At 40.9% G+C, this 19,834-nt stretch overlaps 1 protein-coding gene across 4 annotated transcripts in view; it reads right to left on the reverse strand.

The window, feature by feature from the left end:
• The window catches only part of RBM28 (RNA binding motif protein 28), a 40,449-nt gene extending 21,063 nt beyond the window's left edge, over nucleotides 1-19,386 (reverse strand). For 2 of the 4 annotated variants that reach the window (XM_069087153.1, XM_069087152.1), the window contains exons 1-9: nucleotides 19,053-19,386; nucleotides 11,973-12,131; nucleotides 11,396-11,508; nucleotides 10,922-10,997; nucleotides 10,121-10,213; nucleotides 8,923-8,991; nucleotides 6,907-7,048; nucleotides 6,428-6,576; nucleotides 5,173-5,248 (exon numbers count right to left, since the gene is read on the reverse strand). In XM_069087153.1, coding sequence (XP_068943254.1) covers nucleotides 5,173-5,248; nucleotides 6,428-6,576; nucleotides 6,907-7,048; nucleotides 8,923-8,991; nucleotides 10,121-10,213; nucleotides 10,922-10,997; nucleotides 11,396-11,508; nucleotides 11,973-12,131; nucleotides 19,053-19,170 — 995 coding nt within the window. In that variant the 5' untranslated portion in view covers nucleotides 19,171-19,386. The remainder of the gene's footprint in view (nucleotides 1-5,172; nucleotides 5,249-6,427; nucleotides 6,577-6,906; nucleotides 7,049-8,922; nucleotides 8,992-10,120; nucleotides 10,214-10,921; nucleotides 10,998-11,395; nucleotides 11,509-11,972; nucleotides 12,132-19,052) is intronic. The other 2 variants (XM_069087155.1, XM_069087154.1) reach the window with 1 other exon arrangement.
• Nucleotides 19,387-19,834: the final 448 nt, after the last annotated feature.

Below are 19,834 nucleotides of genomic sequence, written 5' to 3' on the forward strand. Positions count from 1 at the left end.
TGATCAAAGGATATGAATAGACAGTTTTCAGAGGAAGAAATTCAAGTCATCAAAAGTAATAAGAAAAATGCTCTAAATCACTAATAATCAGAGAAATACAAATTAAAACAACTCTGAGATACTAACCCCCATCCACTGGATTGGCAAAATTGACAAAAAAGGAAAATGACAAATGCTGGAGGGGTTAGCAGGTACATTTATATATTGTTGCTATGCCCCTAAAGTTTTTAAGCCGTGCATACCCTTCGACTCAGCAATACCACCATGACCTCTTACACCTCAAGGAGAAAAAAGAAAAGGACACCTATGTACAAAAATATTTGTAGCAGTTCTTTTGCTGTGGCAAAGACTATAAACCAAGGGGATGCCCATCAATGGAGGAAAAGTTATAGTATATGAAGGTGATGGAATACTATTGAGTTATAAAAAATGATGATGGATATGGTTTCAGAGAAACCTGGGAAGCGAAGTATGAACTAATGCATGGTGAAATGAGCAGAATAATTTCTATGATAACAATATCATAAAAACAGCTTTAAAAGAGTTAAGAACAGGGGTAGAGCCAAGATGGTGGAGTAAAAATAGGACTTCCTCAGGGCTCCCCTTCCACCTCCTCCAATACATGTAAAAAATGACTCTAAACAAACTTTAGAGCTACAGAACCCACAGAGTGACGGACAGAAGCTAACCTCCCACTGAGGACAGCCCAGCAGGCTGGCAAGGAAGGGGCCATCACAGCACTTTGGGAGCCGAGCCCAATCTACGTGAGCCCAAGGTTTTAGCCTCAGGGCACCCTGACCAGCCATAGCTAGAGGGACATCAGGAGAGTGGATCATGAGCAGCTGTGGTGGTTTCCAGAATTATCAACCCCTAAGTGCCAAAGACAAAGTGAGACGTCAGTAGACTTTGGGAACAGGGAATCCAGGAGTACAGTCTGGCCTCTGCCCCCCAGAGGGAGAAGCGGCTGAGGCACTGTGGCCACAGCCGCATGGCTGCTTCAGAGCTCCCAGTCTGCAGATTATAGGGGCAAGCAACCAGTCTGAGGGGTAAACGCTCTTGCTTTAACCTGCTTGGATCTGGATCCCTGTCCTGGGTGAAGGTCCTGGGGTGCGTGACCAGTGTGCCAGAGGCAGTGGAGGCTTCTGAGAGGGCACCCAACTAATAGCTCCAGCAGCTGAGAAAAAACAAGCAATTTGGGACAAAGCTCTCCTCTCTGAAAGCAGAGTTCTACTTTGGCAAAAAGCTCAAGAGTCAAGTGGTTAAGTGGCAACATGAGCAAGCAGGGGAAGTGGGGCAAGCACAGAGATCCAACTTTGGATTCCTATTTTGGGGACAAAAAGGATCAAAGCATGAAGCAGGAGGAAGACAACGAAGTCAGAACTCCTGCACCAAAAGCTTCCAAGAAAAATATGAACTGTTTATAATCCATACAGGAGCTTAAGAAGGATTTTGAAAACCAAATAAGAGAAGTGGAGAAAACATTGGGAAGAGAAATGAGAATTATGTAAGAAAATCATGACAAGAGAGTCAACAACCTGACTGAAGACAATAATACCTTAAAAAATAGACTAACTCAAATGGCAAGAGGCTCAAAAAGCCAGTAATGAGAAGAATGCCTTAAAGAGTCAAATTTTCTTCATGGAAAAAGAATCTCAAAAGCTCACTGAAAAGAATAATTCCTTCAGAATTAGACTGGAGCAAATGTAAGCTAGTGACTTTATGAGAAATCAAGATGCTATTAAACAGATCCAAACAAATGAAAAAAATAGAAGACAATGTGAAATATCTCACTGGAAAAACCGCTGACCTAGAAAATAGGTCCAGGAGAGATAATTTAAAAATTATTGGGTTACTTGAAAGCCATGATCAAAAAAGGAACCTAGAAATTGTCCTTCAAGAAATTCTCAAGGAAAACTGCCCTGATGATTTAGAACCAAAGGGGAAAATAGAGGTTGAAAGAATCCACCAATCGGGGGGTGGCTAGGTGGTACAGTGAATAGAGCACCAGCCCCGGAGTCAGGAGGACCCAAGTTCGGTTCTAGCCTCAGACACTTAACACCCACACAAAAAAAAACTAGCCATGTAACCTTGGGCAAGATACTTAACCCCAATTGCCATCCAAAAAAAGAGAAAAAAAAAAGAATCCACCAATCACCTCCTGAAAAAGATCCCAAAAAGAAAACAACTAGCAATATTATAGCCAAGTTCTGGAGTTCCCAGATCAAGGAGAAAATATTACAAGCAGCCAGGAAGAAACAATTTGAATATTGTGGAAACACAATTAGGATAACCCAGGATCTGGCAGCTTCTACACTGAGGGATTGAAGGGCTTGGAATATGATATTCCAGAGGTCAAAGGAGCTGGGATTAAAACCAAGAATCACCTACTCAGCAAAAGTGAGTATCATGTTTCAGGGGAAAATATAGTCATTCAATGGAATAGAGGACTTTCAGGCATTTATGATGAAAAAACCAAAGTTGAATAGAAAATCTGACATCCAGATACAAGAAGCATGAGAAGGTAAACAAGGAAAAGAAATAAGGAACTTATCAAAGTTGAACTATTTACATTCCTACATGGAAAAACAATAACTGTAACTTATGAAACTTTTCTCAGTATGAGAATAGTTGAAGGGAATATAAATGTGTGTGGGTATACACACACACACACATGCATACATACATATATATGTCTATATAGGAGGGCATATGAATACATATGTGAATGTGTGTATATATGTGTGTACAGGTATACATAGACAGAGGCACAGGACCAGTTGAATAGGAAGGGATGATACTTAAAAGGTGAAATTGAGAGGTGAGAGAGGAATATAATGAGAGAAGATGAGAGACAGAATGGGGTAAATTAACTCATATAGAAGAGGCAAGGGAAAACTGTGACAATGGAGGGGAAGAACAGGAAGGCAAAAGGGAAAGAGTCAACCTTAATCTCGTTGAGTTTAGCTTAGGGAGGGAATGACATACACACTAAATAGGGTATTTACCCTACAGGAGAGTAGGGGTGAAGGGGATGACAGGGGGGATGATGGAAGGGAGGGCAGGTTGGGGAGGAGGGAAGTTGGAAGCACACACTTTTGAAAAGGGACAGGGTCAAAGTAGAGAACAGAACAAGTGGGGGGTGGGATAGGATGGAGGGAAATATAGTCAGTCTTTCACAAAGTATCCACTATAGAAAATTTTTGCATAGCTATACATGTACAACCTATATTGAATTGCTTATCTTCCCAGTAAGGGTGGCTGAGGAGGGAAAATTCAAAGTTTTAAAATCAAATGTTTTTAAAAATTAAAAAAAAAAGTCAAGAACTTACCAGTGCAATGACCATCATAATTCCAGAGAACTAATAATGAAACATGCTTCCTACCTCCTGACAGGTGATGGGACTCAAAGTACAGATTGAGACATACATATATTTTTGATCATGGCCAATTCAGAAATTTGTTTTGACTATACATATTTATTAAAGTTTTGTTTCTCTGTGTCTTTTCATTAGAGCAGGAGGGGGAGCAAAGTAGATTTTCGTTCATTCCAAAAAATGAGATTTAATTTTAAAAAGAAACAGAGGCAAAGGATGTCAGAGATGTTGAGATAAGAAGAACTTGATACTGATGGGATATGAGAGGTTAAAAGAGAAGTCAAAAATAACCCAAGATTTCAAACATGAGAGGCACAGTAAAACAGTGGTACCATAGAGAGAAATGATCAAGTAAAAAGACATGGCAGGTTTAAAGAGAAAGGTAATAAGCATCACCAGAATTCCTCAGCCATTTCTTCATTCCCCATGGGCTGTACTCACTCATTTTGGACCTCTCTGGTTTCTCCACTACACCCCCAAAGTAAACATCACTGGGAAACCTCAACATTTTCTAAGATCCAATCAGCCTCATTATCACCTCTCATCAGTACGTTCACCTCTCCCCACTACTTTTCAGCTTATATTTTTGTCTTCTCCCCCTGGAATGTAAGCTCCCTAAGGACAGGGACCGTCTTTTTTATATCTGTATCCCCAGGACTTAGCACAGTGCCTGGTTTATAGTAAGGTGCTAATAAATGTTTACTGAATATTAACTAGATGCTGGTATGTGGTCAATATGAAGGCCTTGATTAAAGACAATGATTTAGGAATCACTGTATGAAGGTAGCTGTTAAAGCTGTGGGAGTGAAGTCTCAAAGGAAAAAAGTGCAGATACAAAAGGAAAAGGGAGATAAGGACAATGTCTTGCAGAACACCCATATGAAGGGATCTATAAGCTAGAGCCCCAAGGGAATCAGCATTCACAAAGCACCTACTCTGTGCCAAGCACTGTGCTAAGGCTTTTACAAATATCTCATTTGATCCTCACAACAACCCTAGGAGCAGGAGCTAGTATATACCCATTTTACAGCTGAAGAAACTGAGACAAACAGAAGTGACTTCATGCACCAGGGGTGAAATTCAGTCTGAGTCACATTTGAACTCAGGTCTTCCTGACTCCAGGCCCATGATTCTCTGCACTGTGGCACCTCTAATGAGTTAAATGTTCAAAGAGATGGGAGAAAAACCAAATATCTCTAAAACCCAAGGCAGAGTGTCTAACAGGAGGGCGTGGTCAATGATAACAACAGCTAGAGAGGTCAGAAGATAAGGCTTGAGAAAAGGAGAGTGGATTTGGGGGTTACACATACCTCAGAGGAGTTTCAGGAGAATGAGGGGGCCAGGGGTAGGGAGGGCCAGAGTGACACAAAAAAATAGGGAGTAAGGAAATGGAGACTTTGGGAACAGAAAACTTTTTCAAGAAGTTTAGCAGCAAGGAGGAGAGAAACAGGAGGGGAGCTTAATGGGGCAGAAGGGGGCCACAGCAAGGCTTTTTAGGTTTAGTGAGAATGTTTGTAGGAAGAGAGGAAGGAGAAAACAATGAGAAAAAACCTGACAACAAATGAGAGAGAAGGGAAAATTCAGGCACCAAAGTCAAGCATGTTAACAAATCACTATGAATGTCATGTACCCCTACAAATCCTTTCTAGTTTATCAAAACCTGTTTTCCATCATTTCTCAGTATGTTCCTAAGCCTCAAAGTAGGGGTCAGAGTCTCATAGGCCCTGCCCTTTGGGGTCACCTGCAGCACTGATCCCCAGGGTGCTACAAAATGCCACTCTGGAGGAATAAGGCCTACCTGATAAACACGGTCTTCCCCTCATTCACATCAGATGGCAACTTCCTCTTCTTTTTCTTCTTTGTAACTTCTACATCTAGAGACAAACGAGGAATTGGAACCAGTCAGTGGTACAGGGTCTCGTTACCCTTCAACCTGGACAGATTAGCACTGGCACACCGCTCCTCTTCCTTCCCAGTCCCTAGTGGAAAAGCAAGTTGTATCTCCCTCTAAGCCTGAACTCACAACTACAGAGGAAGGGAGATGGATGGGTGTTGTCATTAAAATACTTCCCCTATAAAAGCAGGGTATGGTTACTGACTCCACCACAACTTTTGTGCCTATAATGTCTCATTCAAAAAAGATTCCAAGGTTAAATTCAACTGATTTGGACTTTCTCATGGCATCTGACATAAATGTTCTAGTAGGTATAACCTCTTGTTGGTGGTCCAGAACTGGGATTTCTTTAGAGTAGGAAAGAGTCAGTGAGGAAATTCCCTTTATCAGTGTAGATGAGCAACTACTCTGCAACCAATAGCAATCTTACAGAATTGCTTGGTCTACTGAGACATTAAGTAACCTGCCCTGGGTCACAGAGCCAGTAGATGTCAGCATTAGGATTTCAATCCAGGTCTTTCTGACTCCCAGCTTCCAGCCGTTTATTCACTGTATGATCCTAGCTCTCACTGGAAATACAGGTATAGCTTTAAGAAGTGTTCCAATAGGTCTCATAATACCTACCATGTATATGTGGTACAGGCATATCACCTATAGCAGGAGGTACAGACAAACATTTTGAACATTTACACTGTCACTGTCTGCCTGAATATTTCACTTAAGTAGAATTGTGTCCAACAGCTATTTAGTTTAGGTTTTCAATTCACTGGGAAGAACATTTACATTCCCAACAAATATTTCCTATTCCAACCTCTAAAAATGAGATCTCAGTAAGGAGATGAGACAACAGAACATAGATTTCTTAAAGTTTTATACAAATATGAAGGCCGAGGCAGCTAGGTGGCGCAGTGAATAGAGCACCAGCCCTGGAGTCAGGAGGACCTGAGTTCAAATCCAGCCTCAGACACAACACTAAACTAGCTGTGTGACCTTGGGCAAGTCACTTAACCCCAAATGCCCTACCTTCCCCCCTCCAAAAAAAAAATTTAAAATAAAAAACAAATATGAAGGGCCTATTTAAAATGAGACCTAAAGTGCTGTCCTGACATCTTAATAAAGTAAAGATCTGTACTCAATGCAAAATAGTTACTATGCAAACCTTGGTCTTCTTCATCTGAATCTACTCCATTCTGATCCCCATTCTCTTCATCTTCACTGCTACTTCTTTCCTCCAGGTCACTGTCTTCATCTTCCTCACTGCTCTCTGCATCCAAAGTTAGTGGTCTTTTGCCTTTCCTGAAAAGTAAACTATCAGCAATTAAGAACCTATGCAAGCTGCCCATCAATTGGGGAATGGCTAAACAAGTTGTGGTATACGAATGTAATGGAATACTATTGTGCTATAAGAAATGAGAAGCAGACAGACTTCATATTTATCTAGAGAGACTTATACAAACTGATGTGGAGTGAGAAGAGCAGAACCAGGAGAAATGTGTACACAATTACAGACACAATGTATGTGTGATGACCAACATTGATAGATTGGACTCTTCTCAGCAATGCTTGCTGAGGGGATAATTGGTGAAGCTTCAAACTAGAATGCCCCTCTCTGTGCTCAGAAGAGGCTTTGCTGCTTACCTCTTCTGAGTCTTCACTGACTCAGACACCTGTAGTTCTTCTTCATCCTCTTCATCCTCATCATCCTTCTCCTCCTCCTCCTCACTGTCCTCCTCTTGGCTTGCATCTTGCTCTCTGGGTTCAATGGGTTTTTGTTCCTCAACTGTGAAGTGAGGAGAGGAAAACAATGGAGGTGACCTGGCACAGAAAGCCAAGTTGCTGCTAGGTCAGATGTAGAGACCAATGCCAAAGCCCTAATAAAAAACCCTCAGCCCAATGGCTTTGCAGGTTTCTCAGGGTTTATTTTCTTTATTTGCTAAGAGAATAACTAAATAGAAAGTGAGGCCCATCATTCAACTTTAAAAAAATCTCCCCCTTCCTACCAAAATACTGAAAATTATTCTTGCTTACAATAAGGAAAAGAGGTCTGCATCAAAAAGCTTATTTTGGCATGACATAAAGCTCAAACCAAAGACCACCATCCTAAACCACAGTAACATAATTTACTCCCCCATGAAATCTGCTCTCTGAAGCTGGTCATGAACTGAAAGTTACTTGTTTTCTCATTCAATAAGGTATGGTTAAACAAATTGTGAAACATGAAAATAACACACTATGACTGTGCCATAAGAATAAATTAATATGAAAACTTCAAAGAAGCCTGGGAAGATGGATGCAAAGTGAAACAGGACCTGCAAAACACAATACACAATGACAACAGCAATGTAAATGGAAAGAACAATAAAAGACTTAAAAAAGTGAAAGCTGTGTGATTCATTATGACTACCAAGCTTAACCTCACAGAAGATATGAGAAAATATATTTCTCTCCCTTCTTTGCAGAGAAGGGGGACTACTAGTCTAGAATATTGCATATGTTGTCATACTCAGGTGAGAGGTTAGTCAGTTTTCCTGAAATTTTTTTTTTGCTCTTTCTTTTTAATTCTTTGTTATACAGTATGGCTTGCTGAGTGAAAAGAGGAAGGATACATTCAGAAATGAAGGTCATACAGAAACCGAAGATATCAAAAAAATTTTTATTTTCAAATTGAAGACAAGCACCAAGTTCCATTTTCAGCTTAAGTTTGCCCCTTAATTCTTCTTTTTCTCTGAATTTTATTGTATTTTTTAGTTCTGTATTATCTCCCTTTCATCTCCTTATTCCCCACTCTTCTTGAGAAAGTAAGAAAAACAAGACCCATTACAAACACACATACTTAAAACAAATTCCCAAACCAGTCATGTCCAAAAAAAGGTCTCAATTTGCACTCTGAGTCCTATCACCATGAAAAAGATAATAAGCTTCACCAATAGATCTCTGGAATTATGAATGGTCACTGCACTAATTAGTTCTTAAGTCTTTAAAAGTTGTTTTAATGATATTGCTGTTATTGTAGAAACTCTGCTCCTGGTTCTACTCACTGTGCATCAGTTTATACAAAGTCATCCCAGGTTTCTCTGAAACCATATCTTTCATCTCAGTTCAACAATATTCCATCACTTTGACATACCATAATGTATTGCCCACTGATGGGCATTCTCTGTTTCCAATCTTTGCCACTACAGAAAGAGCTGCTATAAATATTTTTGTATATAAGGGTCCTTTTCTTTGTTTTTCTTGGAGTGTAGAGGTCATGGTAGTATTGATGAGTCAAAGGGTAGGCACAGTTTAAATACCTTGGGAACACAGTAATAGTGCATTAATGTGCCTGTTTTCCCACAATATCCTCTGGTATTTGTTGTGTAATCTTCAGGTTGTGGTCTGTTAATCTCCAGATCTCACTACATTACCAGCATTTTGCTTAATCCACTTATCCAGTTATGTTGTGAATTAAGTGAATGAGAAATGATAAAAAAACAAACACAACACTACACAACATTACAGGGTAAGTGGATTAAACAAAGTGCTGGTAATGTTAGTGAGATGAGAAAGGAGGTACCACCTGAGTTTTAAAGGATGGACAGAAATTAACAGGATTTCAAGAAGGTAAGAAAGGACATTCAGAACATCCCTTCCAGAGAACTATTAAACCCTTACCTAAAGCAGAATTCTGTATTGCATTATATTTATCTTTGGCCACAGCCCAATCCACAGCCACTGTCCGCCCTGTAAGACAAATAATGGCATTAGAATGAATATTTCCTCCCTTTAACACTAATCTTTCTTTGAGAGGTCCAAGGTCCAGCCTCCAGACACAAAAAGTGCCAGCCCAGAGAATGATTGTACCATCCTCTGAAGAAAACTTCTAGAATTGGCCTACCATTGTTTTAACAATATAGCATACCCTCTAACAACAGCTGCCCAATGAGGGCTGGAAGGAGGGAAAAAGGAAATCAGAAATGTCTCCACTCCTATTACTGCACATATCCCTTCCCACCTTCTACACCTCCAGGTTCCTGGGGAAAGGGGAAACTGAAATGTCAGAAAAGAAAAATAAAGGGGGGCAGGGGATAATACTGGACTAACAAAATTTGTTCAAAGTCTGTCTCTGACCCAAGTCAATTCAATTCTCTGACCTAGAGTTTTCTTACTTGAAAAGGAAAGGGGAAGGCAAAGGATAACATCTGAACTAGCAACCTCACAGAGCTGCTGGTACTTTTTAAACCTCAAAGTATCGTATAAATGTGAGCTATTATCATCATCAGTCAATGTCTCTAGTATTTGTACAGTTAATTTAATGGAACAGGGATCCCTGTACTCCTAGGGCCAGAACTCAGACTGAGATGTCACATTGTGTCAATTGCTTCTGTTTAACAATTTGGGGATATTTCTCTTACAAGGGTTGGCTCATTGAGAGAGAGGGGTATATATGGAAATGACCATGATAAAATAAGTATCAGTAAATCTGAATTTTCAAAACAAATGAAGGGAGTTGGATCAGATCAACTCAAAGAGAGAAGTCAAAAGCTCCCATCCTACCTCAATGCCAATTTTCATCCATTATCAATTGTTTTAGGTCCTTTGCCCAGCCACAGCTTTAAAAATATTCAAAATGAGGACAAGTAAGAGAAAAGATATTTATAGCTACCTCAGGTACTTTCAAATTTAACTCTAAGAGAAACTGTCATCAGGAAAATGTCACCAAACTGGTTAGGATACCAACAATGAAAACTGACTAATGTAAAACTTGCATTTTTCAGAAATTGGAAAGAAATTTACTAATTATGTCAATTTACCTAACCACTAGATATTATGCCCAGGCCTTTGGGGGACAAAGAAGGCAAAGGAGACCAACCTTTTATTTCTTTCATGTTCGTGCCTTTCAAGGCTTTTCCTGCTTCTAAGAGATTCTTGAACTGAACAAAAGCAAAGCCTCGCATTTTTCCATCTGTAAGCAGACAGTTACACAGAAAGTCAAGTAACTGAGTAATTAGTGTTGGAAGGTAAGGCCACAGAAACACAAGCTACAAAGATGGAAGAAGAATTTTTAAATGACTAGAATTTTAAATTGGCTTCTCTCCAGATTAAAATGACTTCCCAGGGGCAGCTAGGTGGTGCAGTGAGTAAAGCGCTGGCCCCGGAGTCAGGAGGACCTGAGTTAGGTTCCGGCCTCAGACACTTAATACCCACACAAAAAAACTAGCCATGTAACCTTGGGCAAGTTACTTAACCCCAAATGCTCTCCAAAAGGCAAAAAAAAAAAAAAAAATGACACTTCCCCCCCAGAATGAGATGGCTCCTTGACCCAAGTTCAAGATAAACAATACATCTTTTAGAACCATATTCTTTTTTTTTTTTTTTTTTGCTTTTTGGAGGGGGGAAGGTAGGACAACTGGGGTTAAGTGACTTGACCAAGGTCACACGGCTAGTTGTGTGTTGTGTGTCTGAGGCCAAATTTGAACTCAGGTCCTCCTGACTCCAGGGCCAGTGCTCTATTCACTGTGCCACCTAGTTGCCTCTAGAACCATATTCTTAAGGCTAATAATATATAAAAGGTAAAAGCCTCATACATGTGTTATGGACAGAAGTCATGTGTGAGCTAAATATTTTTAAAACTTCATTCTGATCCATAAGATGGGCTGAAGTTCATCAGTACCTGGCTTCCTAGGAATGTTCACCTCCAAGACAGCACCAAACTGAGCAAACAAGGTCTTCAGATCATCTTCTGAACACTAAAGAGAAAAAGCAAAGTGATGAACGGAGTGTAACCACAAACAAAGCAAAAGCAAACTAGTTCCTGAGAATTTCGTCTACTAGTATTAAGTCACCTTTCAGTTCTGGAGGATGGAAAATCAGATTTTTTAAAAGGGGGTGTTTCATTAAGGAATCTATAGCAGTAAAGGATAGAAAATAATGGAAGATTTATGAAGCCCTTCCAAAGTAGTCCTTCCTCTGCATTCAGTGTTCTTTATAGATTCTCATCTAAACAGATCCATTTTTTGATATCACTATAGTTAACACTCATTTTTAAAAAGAAGTCATCAACACCATCCCGGGCAGAGGGTATGACTAACAACAGGTATGTTTTACGGGTAACATTCTCTCAGATTCTCTGGCCTCTCACTCCCACCTTAAAACTCAGGTTCCGAATGATCAGTCTAGCTTTTTTGTCAGCTGCTTTTGTTTTTTTAGGCCTGGGCTTTGGTTGTTGTTCTGGTTCTTCCTGCAGGGTCACTGAACATTCTGGAAAATAAAAGGAAAGCAAATATTTGCCCTTGATTATTCAGAAAAATACAGAGGAGTCCAAGCACAAGGTAACATGGGAAGAGAAATGGTAACTAAGATGACAGCTGTCAGAGGAATGAATACCGTAACACTAAAACACTGCGCTACAAGTAATACCCTGGGTCATGATCAATATATTGAAGAGAAATCATCCAAGTCCAGGTTCCTAGTAAGGATAGCACCAAACTAGAATAGACCTTCCATGAAGCTGACTACACCCAGGAATACTGGCCTTTTCAATTTCAAGAGTGAAGGAATAAAATGAGTCGCCAGTGAGGCCTGGGTGAATTAGAGGTAGTTTTGGAGACCTTAGTTTTGGAGTCTTTAACCTCTAAAGACTCTCCTAAGCCCCAATACCTCTCTTTTCATATCATAACACTTGCCTTCATCCTAAACAATAACTAACTCCTTTTATAACTTACCCTTCTTCTCCTTTTCTTTTGTTTTGTTCTTTAGTTTTCTCTTGGCAACAGTCACGCTGATCTTGCAACCTTCAAAGGTGGTAACTTCCTTGAGGGCCCTCTGAGCATCCTCCAACATGGAAAAAGTGACATAGCCAAAGCCACGACACGTCTGGCTGCCTAAAAGGCAAAAGGGTATGGGGGAGAAGGTCAATATTTTAGAAGTGTTAATTACTGCTTTGCCTTTCTTTGCCTTTTCTTCACCCCTTTTCAAAATTTTTTCATCACGGAGGATTCTTGTGCTTATTTTCCCATAAAGAGTACATTAAGAATCTTCCCAAGGTTCCATTGATTAGAACTGAAGAAACCCTAGAAACCATCTGATCCAAACCCCTTCCTTTTTAAGATGCTGCACAGTAATAGGCATTTTGACCAATAAGCCACAGGAACATCTTCATAAAAAGGCCAAAGACTTGCTATAAATCATACCACAAGAAAAGGCAAAACCTTATACAAGCCAGAATTATGAAGAAAATGGAAAAACCCTGAGGAAGTAGAAAAAGAGGCATTTGGAAAACTATTTATAAAAATCAAATAATAGCTAAGAAGAAGCTCCCTCTAAATGAATAACACTCAATTTCTTTTCAGGTACCCCTCAAAATAAACTTCTGTATTGCTACAGGGGATATCATGTGCACACTTATTAACAACTCTTTCTAGATTATACTTTTAACCTCCCTGCTGCTCTGGCTTCCACCTTCCCCAATCCATGTAAAAAGGGGACTCAGAACAAATTTTGGAGTTGCAGAACCCACAAAATGACACAGAGAAGCTAACCTCCCACTGAGGACAGCCCAGCAGGCCAGCAGGAATTGGCCAGCACAGTGCTCTTAGCCTGAGGCTTTAGCCCCAGTGTCGGCTGGAGGGACTCCAGATCAGCAGTACCTGTGGCTGTTTCCAGATTTATCAACACATAGATGCGAAGGACAAAGTGAGAGGTCAGTGCAGTCTGGACTTTGGGACCCAGTAAGTGGGAGGGCATGGCTTTTGCCCCTGGGGTGAGAAGCCGCTGAGATGCCCAGCACAGCCAGCCAGTGCCACATGGCAGCTTCAGCTCCTGGCCTGCAGAGTGTAGGGGGACCAAGCACCAGTCTGAGGGGTAATTGCTCTTGCTTTAACTTTCTTGGATCTGGATTGCAGTCTAGGGTGGAGGTCCTGGGGTGTGTGTCCAGCTTGCCAGAGTCTGTGGAGACCTCAGAGAGGGCACCTCTCTAATACCTCCGGCAGCTGAGAAAACCCCAGCGTTTGGGATGAAAGCTCCCCTGTCTGGTGGCAGAGTCCTACTGTGGCAAAAAGGCCAGGGGTCGAGTGACTGAGGGGCGACATGACCAGGCAAAAGAAACAAAGCAGACAGAAGATTCCAACATTACACTCCTATTTTGGAGACAAGAAGGAGCAAGGCATGGAACAGGAGGAAGACAGTGAAGTCAGAAATCCTGCACCAAAAGCTTCAAAGGAAAATACGAGCTGGTTATAGGCCATAGAGGACCTTAAGAAGCAGATAAGAGAAGTGGAGGAAAAATTGGGAAGAGAAATGAGAACAATGCAAGAAAATTATGAAATGAGAGTCAACAGCCTAACTGAAGAAAATACTACCTTAAAAAATAGACTAACTCAAATGGCAAAAGAGGCTCAAAAAGGCAATGAGGAGAAGAATGCCTTAAAAAGCCAAACTTGCCAGATGGAAAAAGAATCTCAAAAGCTCAATGAGAATCATTGCTTCAGAATTAGATTGGAGCAAATGGAAGCTAATGACTTTATGAGAAATCAAGATGCTGTTAAACAGATCCAAACAAATGAAAGAATAGAAGGCAACGTGAAATATCTCATGGGAAAAACCACTGACCTGGAAAATAGATCCAGAAGAGATAATTCAAAAATTACTGGACTACCTGAAAGCCATGACCAAAGTAAGAACCTAGAAATCATCCTCCAGGAAGTTCTCAAAGAAAACTGCCCTGATGTTTTAGAACCAGAGGGCAAAATAAAGGTTGAAAGAATCCACCGAACACCTCCTAAAAAAGATCCCAAAAAGAAAACTCCTAGGAATATTATAGCCAGGTTCCAGAATTCCCAGATTAAGGAGAGAATATTACAAGCAGCCAGGAAGAAACAATTTGAATATTGTGGAAACACAATCAGGATAACCCAGGATCTAGCAGCTTCTACACTGAGGGATCGAAGGGCTTGGAATATGATATTCCGGAGGGCAAAGGAGCTGGGATTAAAACCAAGAGTCACCTACCCAGCAAAATTGAGTATCATGTTTCAGGGGGAAATATGGTCATTCAGTGGAATAGAGGACTTTCAAGTATTCTTGCTGAAAAAACCAGAGTTGAATAGAAAATCTGACATTCAGGTACAAGAAGCAAGAGAAGCATGAGAAGGTAAACAGGGAAAAGAAATCATAAGAAACTTATCGAAGTTGAACTATTAACATTCCTACGTGGAAAAACAATAATTGTAACTTATAAAACTTTTCTCAGTAGTTGAAGGGAATAGAAATATATATATGTCTATATATGAGGGTATATGGGCATATGAATACATATGTGAATGTGTGTATATATGTTTACAGGTATACATAGATAGAGGGCACAGGACCAATTTGACAGGAAGGGCTGATACTTAAAAGGTGAAATTAAGAGGTGAGAGAGGAATATAATGAGAGGAGATGGGGAAAGACAGAATGGGGTAAACTATCTCATATAGAAGAGGCAAGGGAAAATGGTTACAATGGAGGGGAAGAATAGGAAAGCAAAAGGGAATGCATCAACCTTATTCCCATTGAATTTGGCTTGAGGAGGGAATGAAATACACACTAAATAGGGTTTCTCACCCTCCAGGAGAATGGGGGGGAAGGGGATTGGGGGGGGACGATGGAAGGGGGGGAAGGGGATTAGGGAGGGGACGATGGAAGGGAGGGAAGGCTGGGGGGAGAGGGAAGCTGGAAGCATCCACTTTTGAAAAGGGACAAGATCAAAGTAGAGAATAGAACAAGTGGGAGGTGGGATAGGAGGGAGGGAAATATAGTCAGTCCTTTATAATATATCTACTATGTTAATGTTTTGCATTAACTATACATGTATAACCTATACTGAATTGCTTATCTTCACAGTAAGAGTGGGTGACAAGGGAGGAAGGGAATGAATCTGGAATTCAAAGTTTTAAAATCAAATATTCAAATATATATATATATATATATATACTATTACTAATACTATCTTACATGTAATTGGGAAATAAGGTATACAGGCACTGGGGCATAGAGATCCACTGGAAAAGTCAAAAGGGGTATGGGAGAAAATATGGGAGGGAGCAGATTGGAGGAGGGGATATCCTGTGGGACTGCTATTATGGGGCGGTGGATAGGGGAAAAACGGGGAGAAAATTTGTAACTCAAAATCTGGCGGAAATGAATGATGTAAATCAGAAGTTAATAAGGCATTTGAAAAAAGAAACAAAAAGAAATAACAGAGTGAAGTAAGCAGAACTAAGAAAACAAAACACACAACCACAATAATATAAAAAATTTTTAAAAAACAATAACACTAAATGGCATATAATTATGATGACCAAGGCCAGTCTCAAAGAAATGAGAAAATACTAGTGTCTCCCTTCTTTGCAGAGGCAGAGGTCTATGGGTGAGGAACACTTCATATTCACTATCAGTCTCAATTAATAAACTGACTAGTTTTGCTGAACTGCTTTTTTTTTCCTTTTTTTAAAAAAATTCTTTGTTACAAAGATTGGTTCACTGGGTGAAAAGAGAAACATTCAAACATGAAGTACTATATTTTTTAAAAGAAATCAAAGAAAATTAAACATTTAAAAAACCAAAGTATTCAGGGATTAATTCTGAAGCTATGTCAAAGAGATGAAGATTTCAGAGGAAAGAAAAAAGATGGTAAAAGGAAAAGATCAGTAAAATAAACAAAATAAATGAGAAAACACCAGTGCAACTTCTGACCCATGCAACTAATTTCTCAGTGTCATAAAATCTTCATTAAAATGGTTTGCACACATGTTCAGGATAACACTGATGAAAAGAGTAGAAAGGAAATTTTCTGACAACCTTCAAAAGCAGATCACCCTTTTAGAATTACACAAGTAAGAGGTACAGAAAATATAAGATCCTACTCTATGGTTTCACTAATTTTTACAACTACACAGTAGAAATGCAAAATACAGCACTGAAAGTTCTCTTCCATGACAACTCTAATACCAAAATCACAGAAAAATCCATCACAAACCACAGAAATTGCTTTGCTTAATTATCCATTAAGTAACAATATCAATCAAAGCCGTTAAACAGAGAGATATAGGTTCAGAGGTGATCATCAGTATTATGGAAGATTTACTACAGTTGAAGAACAGTGGATTTGGATCAGAGGACCTGGGTTCAAATCCTAGTTCTGCTACTTATAACCTGTGTAAGCCTGAAAAGTCACTTAGATGCTCTGGGCTTCAGTTTCCTCATCTGCAAAATAAAGGGGTTAGATAATTATGTCCTCTAAATCTATGATCCCATACAGTATAGTCCAGAAAAGGGAAAGATGTCCTCTTCAATTTACACTGACACCCTACTAACTCCATAAACTCGAATACTATAAATCCCCTTTGATGAAATCGAAGTAACATAAAAGAATCTATCCATCCTTATGAAAAAAAATTAAATGAATTAAAAGCATACATTGCCCAAATTATTACATTAAACTAGATAAGAACCCAGTTGAATTAGACACCGGCATGTACACTGAAAAAGTATAACTAGGCTAGACGAAGAACTGAGCAGGAAAAGATGGGGCTGAAAGGGATCAGGAAAATTGGGGAGGTTTTTTTCCCCCCAATTATCCCAAAATAAGAAACAGAAAGGATAAATAACTCTTAGAAGGGAGGTTTCACAGTGAGCTCATAGCAGAGTCTGGTGCCTTGACTGACAGGATCTTGACCTTTCTATTAGGCATCATTTCCTCCCCAGTTACCAAGTTCAGAAGGAGACCATCAGCAGATGAAATAGAGAAGAACTAAGGCTTTAAGAGAAAGAGAACTGAATTTGGAGTAAGAAGACTTTTGTGTGAATCCCAACCATAATCTATACAGCCCTGAGCAATTCATTTATTCTCCTTGGTCCTCAGCTTCCTTGTCAGTTAGGAGGGAGTTGGATGATATAATCATAAAGGTCTCTTCTAGAACTAAATACCATTATCTCTTTTTTTGGAACACTTATTAGTGTTTCATGCAAATTACTGCATACAATTTTCAAATTAATTTTGATGATCAATAAGCTAAATATTGTACGTCATTTTGAAGATGATATATAATCATATTTTAAGGGCAGAGTGATAGACATGGGATAGAATGTTGAGTCTGGAGTCAAGAAGACCTAAGTTTAAATCCAGCCCCAGTCACTTACTACGCTGTGTGGCCCTGGACAAGTCACTTAAATCTTCTGGCCCCAGTTTCCTCATCTGTAAATGAGCTGGAGAAGGAAATGGTAAGTCATTCCAGCATCTTTGCCCAAGAAAACCCTAAATGGGGTAAAGAGTTCGACATGACTGAAAGGACTGAAGTGCTGCTATTTGCAGTTGCCATTTTGAGATAAGTTGAGATAAGCTTCCACCCCTTTTCCTCTAAAAAGGATGAGAAGACTGAAGAAGTTTCTAAATACCTGTCTAAACCATCATATTGTCCAAAAGTCAACTCTTGTCAAAAAGGTACAAACCCAATCATCTTGCCTAACAAAAAGAAACAGAATTCAAAGGCACTAGACTTCCTTTTCCATTACACTACTTTCGCCGTACAAAAACCCTGCAAACAGGAGATGGAGTACGTAATCCAATTAAATCCTATACCTGGCAGCAACATATAAGAGTTTGTTTCCTTTCCACGTGAAGACTTTCAAATGCTAATTTGTTCACTATTAAAGAAACAGGATCAGTAGAATCAGAGCCTGGTCTACTTAGCACAGACAAAAAGAGGACACTGGAAGCTGTCCAGGATCTCGATTCAGGGAGTTTCATGGCACTGGAAAAAGTAACAAAGAGAACCTGCTGAGGCTTTTGGTCTGATATTTAACACACAGGGGAAATCTGTCCCCATATATAAGATGTATGAAGAATTATTCCTCCTTCACATCCAATGGGCTATTCTTCCTGGTTCAAAGAAGGGGAGGGGGGGGGGTGAGGATGGGGGAAAAAAAGCAGCAGGGTGCCACAGGGCATTGGTTTCCAACCACTAGTTAAGATCCAAATTAGGGCTGATCAATCTTATCAACATTTATTAAGAACTTACTATGTGCTAGGCAATGGACTAAGCACTAGGTCATTGTCTTACAGGATTTTCTGGAAAAGAAAAAAAAAAACTCCTGAGAGAGGAAACTGACCACATCTGGCCAGCATATTTCCTGGGATATATACATATATGTGTGTATACATACACACACACACATACGAGGTAAACAGGTTAAAGCCCAAAGGCCATTGGCTCCGCTCCTTACTAAGTACACGAAGAGAATGGAGCCAAAGCCACAAAATGAGAGTCAAGGCCCTACTGTTGCAAACACCAATTCCTTTATTTTAAGTTTTCGAGGGAATAGGGGCAGCTAGGTGGCACAGTGGATAGAGAACCGCCCCGGAGTCAGGAGGACTTGAGTGCAAATCCAGCCTCAGACACTTGACACTGAGACCCTGGGCAAGTCACATCCCCGATTGCCTCCCTACCCCCCCAAAAATAAAGTTATCATGAGAGTAAAACAAAAACACACGAGGAACAGGAAAATAAAGCACTTTTCTGCAGTTTCAGGAGAAAATGCTAAGCCATGAAAACCAAACGTCCAGGATTTCTTCCGCGCTGTGGTGTTGCAGCCCCACTCTCACCACACCTCCCCCCAATTCCGGTTGATCTCCCCACGCTTTCCCTCCTCATCCATCCCTCTTCCCGGCCCCTCACTGGCCCCTCGGATTTGAGCTGTCCCGACCCCCTGGCGGGAAGGTAGGGGGGAAGCGAGACGCCCCCCTCCCCCGCCCCCCAGCTTCCTACCTTTCTCGGTCACCACGAAACACTGTTTCACGGGCCCCACTTGACTGAAGAGACGCTCCAGCTGCGGGGTGCTGGCCGAGGCCGGGAGGTGGCCCACGAACAGGGTCTGTCCCACCATCGGGTCCAAGGGCTGCAGCCGCACTTGCTCAGAACCTCCAGGGAACCACCGTCCAGGGAGCAAGCACGCCGGGATTGGAAGCGTTCAGCGTGCCGGTTCCGCCATCTTGGCCGCCAGCCGAACCGGAAGTGCCCAGGGGAAAAAGGGGTCCGGGTGAAAGCGCGGCATCCTGGAGAAAGCAGTTCCTGCAAGGCCTGGGCTGGCTCCTAGGCCACCGCGAGGGGGCGCTGACCTAACCCGGAGCTGGGAACAGTTCCAGCCCCAGCCACTCTGGTTTGCTCCAGTGCTTGCGCCCCCTGCTGGATCGGAGCATTTTTGCAACTCAATAACTCTTCTTGGGACCTGCCTCCTCCCTACTACCTAAGTAATTGATGACTCCCTGAGCTCTAGCCTCATGTTCCATGGATGCCATGCAGCATCTGATCGATCACCCAGTCCTGCTCAAGTGAAGAACAAGAAAGGACCCCAAAGTCAATATTCCCTTCCCCAAAAGTGGAAACTGAGGCCCAGAGAGATTGTCTTGTGATTTTGCCAAGGACACAGAGGGAACAAGTGGCAGAGCATGGGTCCTTTGGAATGGCAAACTACTCCAGTATCCTTGCCAAGAAAATACAATGGACAATAGGGTCCATGCAGTCACAAAGAGTTGGATAGGACTGAATAA

This window comes from Petaurus breviceps, unplaced genomic scaffold (genome assembly GCF_028583685.1).
Source record: "Petaurus breviceps papuanus isolate PSGF00001 unplaced genomic scaffold, PetGlider_PUasm1.0 181, whole genome shotgun sequence".
NCBI lineage: Eukaryota > Metazoa > Chordata > Mammalia > Diprotodontia > Petauridae > Petaurus > Petaurus breviceps.